The 13,705-nt window shown below is 47.8% G+C and overlaps 1 protein-coding gene across 1 annotated transcript in view; it reads left to right on the top strand.

Annotated features, from left to right (window-relative positions):
- MYO18B (myosin XVIIIB) overlaps window positions 1-12,703 on the top strand; it is a 327,968-nt gene extending 315,265 nt beyond the window's left edge. Inside the window, exon 43 of the mRNA XM_049865475.1 lies at window positions 11,494-12,703. Coding sequence (XP_049721432.1) covers window positions 11,494-12,703 — 1,210 coding nt within the window. The remainder of the gene's footprint in view (window positions 1-11,493) is intronic.
- The last annotated feature ends 1,002 nt before the right edge of the window (window positions 12,704-13,705 follow it).

The raw sequence follows: 13,705 nt of genomic DNA, 5'->3' as shown, positions 1-13,705 counted from the left end.
AACAACAAAAAAAAAAGATGTCGAAAACTCTAACTCCGGAAGTGCTCAATGCAAACACGTTGACCCAAGGCAAGTAAACCAGGTGGAGTCTGGCTCTGGACATGCAATTATTCTTAGGGCTGACATCACTCTTGGAACAGGTTTCCTTGGGAAGGAGGGCTGTTTTCTGATCTAGAACTCCAAGTCTTGAGTGATAAGTCTGTAAACCATTTAGGAGATTTGAGGCTCACCTGAGTTAGCTGATAGAGCCCTGGCAGTACCCAAAAACCAAAACAAACCCATTGGCGTCAAGTCAATTCTGACTCATAGCGACCCTACAGGACAGAGTAGAACTGCCCCATAGGGTTTCCAAGGAGTGCCTGGCGGATCCGAACTGCCAGCCTTTTGGTTAGCAGCTGTAGCTCTTAACCACTACGCCACCAGGGTTTCCCCTGGCAGTACAGGGGTTAATTATTATGGAAATCAAGAACTAGACCATTACCAGTGCTTCTAAAACTTCCTGGTGCCTGTGCAAGTCTTGGCCTTCCCCTTCCCCAAAGATAACCACCATCCCGACTTCTAGCACCGTAAATTAAATTAGATATGTCTGTTTTTGAACATTATATAAATGGAAACATACAGTATGTACTGTTTGGTGTCTGACTTGTTTCTTTCAATATTGTGTTTGTGAGATTCATCCACACTGTTGCATGAATTCATTTGTTTTCCTAACTCTAGAGTCTATAGCAGTGGTTCTCAACTGGGGACAATTTTGCCCCCTGGCGGACCAATGGGCGGAGGAGTATTGGGGTGGAGTTGCTACTGACATCTAGTGGGGTGAGGCCAGGGATGCTGCTGAACATCCTACAACGCGCAGGACAGCCCCACCACCACCACAAAGAATCATTGAGCCCAAAATGTCAATTATACCATTGTTGAGAAACCCTGTTCTATGATATTCCATTATGTGAATATATAATAATTATTTATTCACTCGATTATTAGTAGACTCTTAGGTTGTTTCCAGTTTAGCACTAGTATGAACAATCTTGAACTCATCTTTTGTTGCTTGAATATACAGATTTCTGTTGAATGGTATATGCGGGAGTAGAATTGCTGGGTCATAGGCATATTTTCACTTTTAGTAAATACTGTCAAAACTGTTGTACCAATTCACATTTCTACCAGCAGTTAATGAGCATTCCAATTACTCCACATTTGATGTTGTCTTTTTTTTTTTTTTTAATTTTAGCCATTTTTTTTTTTAATTTTTTTTTTAGTGGGTATTAGTGGTATCACATTTTGGCTTTAATTTGCATTTCCTGATCAATAAGCTTTTTCATGTGCACTTGGGTATCCTCTTTGGTGAAGTGTCTGATCAAGTCTTTTGCCCATTTTTTTTTTTTTTCCTTTTGGATCGTTTGTCTTTTTTATTGATTGGTGGGAGTTCTTTATATATTCAAGATAGAAGTCCTTTGTTGGGTATGTGTATTGTAGGTATTTTCTCTCATTCAGTGGCTTGCCTATTTCACTCTCTCAGTAGCAGTTTTGTTAAACAGGATTTCTTCATTTTAGTGTATCCCAATTTATACTTTTTTTCCTTTATGGTTAGTGGTTTTTATATCCTGTTGAACAATGATTTGCCTACTTTGGAGGTCAGTCAGGAAAGGCTTTCCAAGGGAGACTGCAGCTGAACTGAGCATTGAAGGATGAGTAAAAAGGTTTGGGTTTCTTAGTATAGAGCAATGGTTCTCAGATAGGTATCTCAGATTCACCTGTAAAGTGTTCCTTCCTGCGTACTTGCTTCCTTCCTTCTTCCTTTCCTCTCTGCTTTCCTTCCTCTCTCCTTCCCTTCCTTCCTTCCATTTTTTAACAACAAAGGTACCTGGGAACCATCTCTTCTGTTACCCCATTGCCATCAAGTCAATTCTGACCCATAGTGACCCTATAAGAACAGAGTAAAACGCCCCATAGGGTTTCCAAAGAGCGGCTGGTAGATTCAAACTGCCGACCTTTTGGTTAGCAGCCTGAGCTTTTAACCACTGTGCCAACAGGGCTCAACTCTATTAGCCTCCACCAGTTGTTAGCATTTTTCCATAATGACTTAATCTTTACCTCCTTCTCTACTTCTATCTGTATTTAAACACATTTTCTTTTTTTACCAAACCATTTGAAAATAAGTTAAAAATGTTATGACCATTTCCCTTAAATAGTTAAGCATCTTTCTCCTCAAAATAAGGACAATTTCCTAACCAAGAAAAATTAACAGTGGAGCCTGCCTCCTAGGTTATCCCGCCCCATGGCATCCTCCCTGCTCTGGGACTTCCCTCTCAGCTGGGTGGCCTTTCGAAGTCTCGGTTTCCTCACCTGTAAAATGGCGATATTACCCCTGCTTGTCAAGAGTTTTGCAGACTGAATAATACTGGGTTGTTGTTGTTGTTGTTTGGAGCCATCAAGTAGATTTGCTCCCATAGAGATTACAGTCTAGAAAACCCTGTGGAGCAGTTCTGCTCTGTCACATGGAGTAGGAAGGGTCTTTTTCTCCTTGGAATATCTTCCTCGACCCCTCAGCCCACCCAAATCCTACCCCTCTTTCAAATACTGGCTTAACTCCACTTCCTCCAGAAAGGCTGTACCAATTTCTCCAGCACCTACTTCTCCCTCCCGCACCAGCCTCCTTTCGCACTGCCAGTCTGTGGTTCAGTTTACCTCTTGCCCTGCTGACCTTTCTTCATGGGTTTACCCAGACTCCACAACCGCTGTGTGTCCTCCAGGAGCTCAGCCTAGCACTGTATACAGTCAGGCAGACCCGGGTGAGAGGCTTGGCTCTCCAACCTCCTCCTGAGCAAGCCCATGTGTTTCTCCGAGCTTCAGTTTCCTCATCTGTGAAATGGGATAATAAAGGATGATAGAGCATGATGATGAGGTGGCTCGAGTCCTAGAATTGGACTTCTTGGTTAAATCCATGTTCTTCCATTTATTAGATGACAAGTTACTTATCCTTGTTCAGACTCATTTGTGAAATGGGAAAATTACAACCATATCAACTTTAAAGGGTTGTTGTGAAGATAAAACTGAGTAATGCCTACAAAGCTTAAAGGCACAATATGTGGTACCTCTTATTATGTGAAATTTACCTGTGTGATGTAACAAATGTCTCATGTTCCCTACTGCATCATGTGCCCTCCTGGTCACCAGGTCACCTTATCAACTTGTATGTTAGATTCAAAGTTACAAAACCTTCAAGTCATCTTAAAAGGACATCTGGCTTCCCACCTCATGCCTTGCCAGGGTTAAAGAACATCAATACATTTTTAATTTCCTCTTTAATTTGAGGATATGGATGAAAAATGGAGGTGACAGCATGCCTTTGGAGATGATTCATGGTGTCATTAAATGTGCCTGAGTTCCCTGTAGAAACAGTTGGCCCAGGCTCTGCCCAGGCTCAGACCTGAAGATTGTTTTTCACTATGTGATTGTGTCTAAGGCCAGTGATTCCAGCATCTTTTTGCTGCAGACCCCCCTTTTCTTGTTCGTTATAGCTCAGTGGGTTTGGAAAAACAGGTACACGTAGATGCGAGTTCAACCGGTTGGGGTTTCACTCACGCATTTTCCTGGCTCCTGACAGCTTGTAAGCGGCCAGACACGTGAGTGCTGTAGTGGAGGGAAAAGGTATGGGCTTCAGGCGTGGCCAGCTGGGCTCAGATCCAAGCCCTACCATTCAGCACTGTGACCTTGCAAATGGTTTCTCACCAGTGAGCCTCAGTTTCCTCGTCTGCAAAATGGGGCGATGATTCTGATGTTGATGAGAGGATGTATGCGAAATACATAGCAATTCATTTTTATTTATGTGACCAGTGTTTGTGGAGCATCTGCTACTGTGGTAGGCGCTCAAGATAAAACGATGGAGCTGTATTCATGAGACAACCTGGGTGTGGCCCAGGCAGGAGAAACCAGCTCGTTCTGAGGCTGATCTAACCACCTTCATGTCTACATCCCTTTTCTGTGTTGCTCAGACAGGCTCATGCATGTTGTTGGTGCCGTCTGGTTGATTCCAGCTCATGGCAACCCCATATGACACAGTAGAGCTGCCCCATAGGGCTTCCTATGTTGTGATCTTTACAGAGCAGGTCACCAGGCCTTTTCTTCTGCAGAGCCACTGGTGGGTTCGAACCACAGACCTTTCAGTTAGGAGCCAAGCACTTAACCATTGCGCCACCAGGGCTCCTTTGGCTTATGTGTAGGAATTGTTTATTCTTGAACATCTGCTCTCAGCCTGAGTCTTTCCCAATGGAAGGGGTCATTAGGAAAAACAATTAAACTAGCGTTAAGATTTTTAAACATACTATTGTTAAAAAAAAAAAAATTTTTTTTTGTTTTTTGTTTATTGTTAGTAGTGTTTTGAAATGAACAGATAATATATGGCAGGTATGACACTTTTAAACATCTATTATGTTAATTAGTAGCGGTGTTCCTAAATGAAGGAATATATGGCAAGTTTAACTGCAGCATCCTTTGCTAGGGTGGGTGGAGGTATGACCAGCCAGCCCTCATGGGAACTATGAGTGTATCACACACGTCATCTCCAATTCCTACCAGAGCCCGGTGAGATAGGACGTTGTCATTCCCATTCTAAGCTGAACAAGTTTGAGCTCCAAAAGATGTTTGGCTAGGAAAGGACAGAGTCAGGATTTGACCCCAAGCCCGTCAGCCTCTGAAGCCCATTTTTTTTAGCCTTGCGGATTAGAAAGAGTAAAAATTTCAGTATTTATAAATTTTGTACCTCAGTTTACCTAATAAGCCTTCATAAATTTAAGCAACCTGTGCTTAGAGTGTTTTCATACATATTTTCTTGTTCATCTAGCCACTTAATCATTTATTGGACATCTACTATGAGCCAGGCACTGGTGCTTCACTCATTCATTCAACACATATTTTAATTTTATGTGGTAGGGCACTGGAGATTTCATGCATTCATTGAAGGCATATTTATTAGGGCCTTGGAGCTATAGTCATTGAGTCAGCCCATGTTTATTGAGCACCTACTATGTGCTAGGACACTGTTCTAGACACTGGAGTATGTTGTTGTTGTTAGGTGCCATCGAGCCAATTCCGACTCATAATGACCCTATGTACAACAGAATGCAACACTGCCCAGTCCTGCACCATCCTCATAATCACTGTTACGTTTGAGCCCATTGTTGCAGCCACTGTGTCAGTCCATCTCCTTGAGGGTCTTCCTCTTTTTTGCTGACCCTCTACCAAGCATGATGTCCTTCTCCAGGGACTGGTCCCTCCTGATAACATGTCCAAAGTATGTGAGATGAAGTCTCGCCATCCTTGCTTCTGAGAAGCACTCTGGCTGTATTTCTTCCGAGACAGATTTGTTCGTTCTTCTGGCAGTCCGTGGTCTATTCAATATTCTTCGTCAACATCGTGATTCAAAGGTATCCAGTTCTTCTTTGGCCTTCTTTATTTATTGTTCAGCTGTCCCATGGATAGGAAGCAATTGAAAACACCATGGCTTAGGTCAGTCATACCTTAGTCCTTAAAGTGACATCTTTGCTTTTTAACACTTTAAAGAGGACTTTTGCAGCAGATTTGCCCAATGCAATACTTTGTTTGATTTCTTGACGACTGCTTCTATGGGCATTGATGGTGGACCTAAGTAAAATGAAATCTTTGGCAACACTAGTCTTTTCCCCATTTTTCATGATGTTGCTTATTGGTCCAGTTGTGAGGATTTTTGTTTTCTTTTATGTTGAGGTGTAAGCCATACCTCATTAGTAAGTGCTTCAAATCCTCTTCACTTTCAGCAAGCAAGGTTGTGTCATCTGCATAACACAGATTGTTGGTGAGTCTTCCTCCAATCCTGATGCCACGTTCTTCTTCATATAAGTCCAGTTTCTCGGGTATAGCAGTGACTAAAACATGAAATCCCTGTCTTCCCAGAGCTCCGATCTCCATAATATTATAGGGCTGGTCTGGTTTTCCCCTTTCTACAGTTGAGGAAACTGAGGCCTAGAGAAGTTAAGTAACTATTCCAAGCCACATGGCTAGTGAGTGGCAAAATCAGACTAGCACCCAGACTACAAATATGTTATCTGGATGAAGAGATGGTGACATGGAAATACCATTAACCCTGTATTATGCTATGGGATCTGAAAGAAAGAGAAATGTGCCTGTGACTTTGGGATCAACCAACCTGGTGTTGGAATCCCACCTCTGCCACTTCCTACCTGTGTATGCTTAAGGAGGTCACCCCACCTCTCTGTGCCTCAGAGGTCATAATCCCTACCTCACAGGGTTGTTGTGAAGCATATCAATGAACCTGGCAGTCAGCTCCATGAGGGCAGGAGGCTTGTCGGCTTCTGCCTTACATCCCTGGCATTCAGCACAGTAGGTGCTCAGCCAGGGGTAGCTGTTGTGGTGATCATTGACGACCACCTCCATTCAGTTATGGGACCAGCCCCATCATCTCTGAGGCTGAATGCTCAAGGAATGTCCACTGGCTCCTTATCATGGCAGGTATACCAGAAGGCCATTCCTCTCCAGGTGGATTCCTTATCATGGTAGCTATACCAGAAGGCTGTTCCTCTCCAGGGAGACTGAAGAGCAGTCAGTAGAAGTTTCTAAGGTGTTTTTAGAGTCTCTCCTTAGAGAATAACAGTGCCTTGCCTAGCATTAGTCCACGCCTGTCTCCCAGCCACTCAGAGAGCCTTCCATACATCATCGCTCTCCCTGGCCAAGGCCCTGCGTGGCAGGCATGGCAATGTCTTCATTATCTGCCGTCCATCCATCCTGCAGTGCTGATGAAGGGGGTTTCCAGCAGATCCAGGCCATCCCACAGGGACAGCTAAAAACATGGGTCCTCCTCAAGCTGCAGGCTGTGCTTGAACTGTCCAAGCCCGGGACAGGAATGGAGGGGAGCAGCCTGCCCCAGACAGTGGAACTGGGATCTCCACTCCAGAGCCTGCTGGAGGGAGTCTGAATCCAGATTAAACTCTGCTGCCTCTGCACAGAAAGGAGTGGATGCAAAGAACTTCTTACCTTGGGGGGCAATGCAGACAGGAGGTAGAAAAAGACATCACAGAGATATGGGGCATTTCTGACTGGTAAACCAAGGAGGGAGCAATCAACTGCAGGGCGACTTCTTTCTTTCTTTCTCTCCCTCTCTGCCCCTCCCTCCCTTCTGTCCTGTCTCCTTCCCACCCCCCTCTCTCCTTCTCTCTCCCGCCCTCTCTCCCTTCCCCTTTCTCTTTCCCCTAGTCTGTTTCCTGTCCTCATCTCTCCTCTTCCCTCCTCACTCTACCCCACCCTCTCTCCTCTCCAGCCCCCAGGAGTCAACTCTGCAGGGCTTATGTTCTTGCTGCAGGCCCATCAGCTTGGCTCCCAAGACACCAAACCAGAAAGGTGGGGCCCAGCCCAGGCCCTCCCCCCAAGTCCCTAGGCAGGACTCAGTGATCTGGTGACAGCCAGGCTGTGGGCTGAGTGCCTGTGCAGGGACATTTTGACTTTCATACCTTATGGAAAGTGCCGCTCCTGGTGGCCCTGAGCAGCAGAGCTGTGGGAAGGGAGGTCAGATTCCCGTGGGGCTGGCAGAGCTAGGGGCCTCCATGGCCGGGACCTGTGAGCCTGTACCCTCCTGGGCCTGGGCTCCGGCACGCACAGGCTGGGACCTCCAGATCCCCCATGCCTGGATCACTAGCTGCCTCACCCGTGCCTCCAGCCTTTTCCACGTTTTTGTCAAAGAGGAGGAGGGCACCTGCACAGCTCTGCGAACTTCCTCTCTCTCCATTTGGTTGCCTCTTCCTTCTCCTCCATCTCCACCTCTGGTATTTTCCCTCTTCCTTTCCGTCTCCCCATCCATTCTCACCTCAACTTCTTTCTTGTTTATTCTGCTTCCTCTTCTTTCCCTCCTAGCTCTCCTTCTCCTCTTCCTTCCACTTCTTTTTTCCCCTCTGCTACTTTTCTCATCCTACCAACTTCTTTTTTCTCATCAGCTTAATTCAATTCAACCTTTTTTACTGAACATGTACTATGCACCTGGTGCTGTGCTAACTCCAAGAACGAAAAACCAAACCCGTTGCCATTGAGTTGATTCTGACTCCTGTTGGCCCCAAGTGTTGCAGAGTAGAACTGCTTCATAGGGTTTTCTTGGCTGTAATCTTTACAGAAGCAGATCGCCAGGCTTTTCTTCCATGGCACTGCTGGGTGGGTTAAAACTGCCAACCTTTAGGTTAGTAGATGATTACAGTTTGTGTCAACCAGGGACCTTGTGTTAACTCCAGGCATGCAGAAATGAGAGTAGGCAAGATTCCGACAATACAGGTTCAGGGTCTATGATTTCCCCACCTTCTCTTCTTTTCTCCTTTTTTTCTACTTCTTCTGCTAATCTCCCCTCCCCTTCATCCTCATCCTCCCCTCTTCCTGCACCTCCTCCTGCCTCCCCTTCCTTGTGGCCTGTCTTTGCATCTCCAGCCAGCAGTGGAGGTGGAAGCCAGGGCAAGCAGGATGGCAGAGGCCCGGGAGATTCAGCCAAAGGCGCCCTTGACACCGCCGTCCCCACATGGCAGGCGATGGATGAGACCGAGTGCCCAAGGCACATCCATCATGCCCGCCTCCTTTCAGGGCCCAGACAGGACGGAAATGACTTTTGTCAGCTCTGTAGTAGCCCACTGCCCCTGGCAGCTCCAAGCTGTTTATTAAGAAAGAAAAAAAGAAAAGCCTGTGAAAGCCACCTTGCTGTGCATGAGGGGAGCGATTCCAAAACGATGATGTGAACACACCTTCAGGTACTCATAAAGGTGCTCACCAGCTCCTTCCCCAGCCTGTGCCTACCCAGTGATGTGATGGAGATGGAAGGTGACAGGCACGTAATAGGAAAGGAGGCAGTCACTCTGGGCAAATAGCGTGGCCATTGTTCAAGCATAGCGGGGCTATCCTTCTTAGGAATGACAAGAGGCAAGGTCACCTGTCCCTTCATTCTTCCATCATCCCTCTTGGAATTGAGGCAGGTGGTGGGTTACAGATTCAGAGAGTATTAGTAGTAATGATGACTAGTAATTGTTAATCATTAATGGTTGATAACCACTAATTATTGCCTATTAATGATTAATCATAAATGTTAACCGTTGTTTGAGTAATTAGGCGCCAGACGCTGGGCCAAGGGCTTTTTGTTTTTAATACCCCAAGTGTCCCTGGGCGGCACAAATGGTTGCACTCAACTACAAACCTAAAGGTTGGCATTTCAACCCACCCAGCAGCACCGCAGAAGAAAGGCCTGGCTGTCTGCTTACATAAAGATTACAGCCAAGAAGAGCCTGTGGAGCAGGTCTGCTCTGTAACACGTGGGGTCGTCATGAGTTGGAATCGACTACTTGGCAGCGACAGATTAACCTCCCCACAGGTTTCTGCATGGCACAAAGAGTTTGCACTGGACTACTAACCTAAAGGGTGGCAGTTCAAACTCACCCAGCAGCTCCAGGAGAAAGACCTGGCCATCTGCTTCTGTAAAGATTACAGCCAAGAAAACCCTGTAGAGCACGGTTTTACTCTGTAACACATGAGGAGGTGTGAGGAGAGCTTCAGGCAAAGAGAACAACAAACACAAAGCCAGGGATAAGGAAGGACTTGGTGTGTCCCAGCCAACCAGGGTGGTTGGGGCAGTGTGAGCAAGAGGGTGGCTCATGAGACGTGAGGTTGGAGAGAGAGGAAGGAGTATGACCTTGGGAGGACTGAGGACAGTGAAGGATGGACGATGGGTGTGACATGAGGATACTCATTACGCCACCACTGTGACACCTATATAGTCCCCTCATCCCCAGACCATAACATCCACCCTTATTCACCTGCCCAGTAGCACGAATCAGGAGAGGCACATGAGCATAGCCAGCTCTGTGCTCCATCACTCAGAAAACCCTTTAGCACACCCAGTGCTGTGACGTCCCATATGTCCCAAGCCTGGGGAGGCTCCTGCCAGCCCCAGAGCAAGAGGACAGTTGAAGCTCTGGCCTCCAAGAGCTCAGGAGAGCAGCCAGTGTCTGGGCCCCTCCCCATGTCCCTGGAAGAGACCCTCATTCTCCACCCTATCTCCACCCTCCTCTCCCCTCCTGGGCATTGCCTCCAGGGGTCTTTGGCTTGGCTTTCTCCCCAGAATCAAGAGCCCATCCAGTCATTGAGAGCAATGAGTCCTTTTTTTCCTTCTAAGCAATCCAGTGTGATTGGCAGTGTTGTTGTTAGGTGCTGTAGAATCTATTCTGACTTATAGTGACCCCATGTGACAGAGTAGATCTGTCCCATAGGTTTTCCTAGGCTTAATTTTTACAGGAGCAGATTGCCAGGTCTTTTCTCTCGTGGACCCTCTGATAGGTTCAAACCACTGACCTTGCAGTTAGCAGCTGAGCTCATAACAATTGCAACACCAGGGCTCCTTTGCATAGGGGGGTGGTGATAGCAAACAGGGGTGAACCAGAAGCCTTCCTTCAAGTTGTACCAGAATCCCAACCTCCCTTTATGTGTAGACGGCTGAGTACCACAGTTTGTCCCTATTACTGCAGTGTTGGCAACCATGCAGGCAGTCACGTGGGCCTCAGGACCAGAAACCTGAATATACATGGCTTTAGCCTTTGTTCCGGTCTGAGTCCTTGGCTTTGTCTGGCATGCCAAAACTCTGACACTTGGCTCCCCTTTTGCTTTTTTTGCAAATTATAACTTTGCTTGTAGGTGGAAAGGAAGCTTTTTCTCCTCAAGGGAGGACAAATAGATTTTATTCATCAAAGGGAAGGTTCAGGGACTCCTCTGTCTCTTTTCAATGACTTCCTTTATTTTACAGTCTGTAATATCACCCTTTTTACAGGAAACATGCATTTGGCTCAGTGGCTGCAAAGTCCCTGCGCCCAAGAGCCAAGCCTGGCGTGGTCCCAGAATAGAAACCGTCTGTCCTCTTGTGTGTAGTCTTGGTTTCAAGTTGGTTCTGTGTAAATTGTTCCTTTTGGGGGGGCCATTTTTAGCTCCACCCCATGAGACAACCGGGAGTGTCATGGAGCATACGCACTGAGACACACATTTGGGTCATGGATACTCAGAACCCCTCCTTGATTGGACTGTCTTCGGGGCTCAACCCTAAATAAATAATAGCCCCCCAAGGCCCTCCTTCAGTCTTTGAGAAGCAAATTACCTATTTCACAGTAGGCTCTGGGACAGTAGGTCCTAGCAGGTCAGATACAATGCCTCGTAAATCAAAGTCCCCTCTCATCACTGCAGTTTTAATCTACTCAAATGCACGTAGCTGGGTTTAATTATAGACAGAAGCTGTATTTCAGAAAGCAACAGGAAATCATTTACTTGGCTTGGATTTGCACATTATATCATACAGTTCATTTGAGAGTGCGGGAGGTACAGTGTTTGCTAAGAAAAATAATACTAGCGCCTGTGCTTAGTGGCTCTACACCCATTGCGCAAATGGTATCAATTGCCCGATTTCTACTGACAGCCTTTTTCTTCTTGATGCAGGACGAACGAGGAGGCTGGGGATGCCGAGAGGGCCCGAGCGGCGTCAGTGCTGAGTGGAGCCCGCCGCAAGACCCCTGGAGACCAGTCTCCCCTCTCCTCCCGCCAGCAGAAGTTCCGCCATTTGGGGGATGGCGAAGGGTTTGGCACCCAGAGGAAGAGCAGGGAGAAATTAGAAGCTCTGTCTTCTTCCCCGTCTTGCCAGAGCAGAGAGACATCCCCACTGTCTGGGGCAAAGCTGCCAAGTCCTTCAGCGGCCCTCTCTGAGTTCGTGGAAGGCCTCCGGAGGAAGAGAGCTCAAAGGGGACAGGGGTCCCCTCTGGGCCTGGAGGACTGGCCCACGCTCCCCATCTACCAGACCACTGGGGCGTCCACGCTACGGAGGGGCAGGGCCAGGAGTGACGAGGGCGACCTCTCGCTGAGGCTTGGGGCCAAGTCACCCTTGGAAATGGAGGGCGCCACGGGTCTCCCAAGGTCCACCAGCCTGAAGTGCATCTCCTCTGACAGCATTCGGTCCACCACGCCACCACCCGAGAAGCTGAAGACCCGGTTCAGTTCCTGCGAGTCCCTTCTAGAGTCGGGATCGAGCTCGGGGAGGAAGCTGAGCTCCTTGGCCACATCCAGGGATGTGCTCTTGTCCCCCACGCTGCGTCCTCGGAGGCCATGTCTGGAATCCTCCCTGGACGACGCCAGCTGCCCAGACCTGGGGAAGGAGCCGCTTGTTTTCCAGAACCGCCAGTTCACCCATCTCATGGCGGCACCTCCAGGCAGCGACCCGTTCAGCTGGAAGCTCCCGAGCCTCAGCTACCAACACAAGACCAAAGAGAATTTCGATGACTTCCTCCCAGCCATCCGGAAGCCTGAGACTCCCATCTCCTTGTCCAGAGCGGCCAAGGACAGACGAGACAGCTCACAGCTTGCCAGCGTCCACTTTGAGACGGAAGAGGCAGACCGCTCCCTCCTCTCGGGGATCCACACCACTTTGCCAAAGATCCCGGAGCCCAGGGAAGACCCCGCTCACCTCTCTGACTCATCCTCATCCTCCAGCTCCATCGTGTCCTTCAAAAGTGCCGACAGCATCAAGAGCCGGCCGAGAATCCCGAGACTCGAGGGTGATGGTGGGGAGCGAACATCACCGGAGCACAGAGAGCCGGGGGCGGGGAGGAAGGAGGATGACGTTGAGAGCATAATGAAGAAGTATCTCCAGAAGTAGGAACCAGTCAAGGTAAAAGTAACAGGCTGGGACCCTTCCTAGTGCCCCCAAGCCTGGCAGCCTTGAAGAAACCAGGTGGTGCTCCTGCATTTAATGGCATAACGGATTTCTCTAGAGATGAGGGGTTTTAGAGGTCGCTGGCTGAACTAACTTGTTGCTAGATGTAGACTTATCAGAATCCCCCTGTTAGGTGCCACCTACTACTTTACCCTTTAAAATGCAGACGCATCGGGAAGCCAGAGTCCCGTGGGACATTGTTGAGGAACATGCCAGCCTTTTCAAGTTCCCTACTCTTGTCTCATTTTCTTTCCAAGTGTTCATACCCCCTGGGGTGGGAGGAGCAGCGATAGCCTTTAGTTTGCATGATATTCACAGATGGCCTGGTGGCACAACAGCTGAATGCTTGGCTCCTGAATGAGAGGTCGGCACTTCGAACCCACTCAGTGGTTCTGCGGGAGAAAGACCTGGCAACCTACTCCTGTAAAGATTACAGCCTAGAAAACCCTGCAGGGCAGTTCTACTCCATCACATAGTGTCACTGAGTTGAAAATTGACCCGATGGCACCTAACAACAACAATGATCAGAAAGCTGTGGTGTATCACAGACCCACAGGGTGCAGGAGGCCTTGAGAATCGTGGAGTCCAGTACTTACATGATATATAGAGAGAAACTGAGGCCTAAGGAAGAGGGAGGGAGTACAGATGTCACAGAGCAATGACATGGGAGAAGCAGGGCTTCTCTCTGCCCCCTCTTCCACTCCCAGACCTAATCCTGGCACTTTCTGGGACCGAGGTGGGAAGAGAAAGCAATGCCCATAATGACTTATGTTTATTCAGTGTCTATACCAGCAGGCAGTCATTTACTAGTCAAAATAATCCCAAGAGGTGGTTAGTATTATTTATTCCCATTTTACAGGTTGATAAGCCAAGGCTCAGAGAGGTTAAGTTGCTTGTTCCAAAATCACCCAGGCAGAACTGGGATTTGGGACCCCGGAATCCGCA

This window comes from Elephas maximus, chromosome 22 (genome assembly GCF_024166365.1).
Source record: "Elephas maximus indicus isolate mEleMax1 chromosome 22, mEleMax1 primary haplotype, whole genome shotgun sequence".
Taxonomy (NCBI): Eukaryota; Metazoa; Chordata; class Mammalia; order Proboscidea; family Elephantidae; genus Elephas; species Elephas maximus.
The sequence above is the reverse complement of the archived record's forward strand: the minus strand, read 5'-3'. Positions and strand labels throughout refer to the sequence as shown.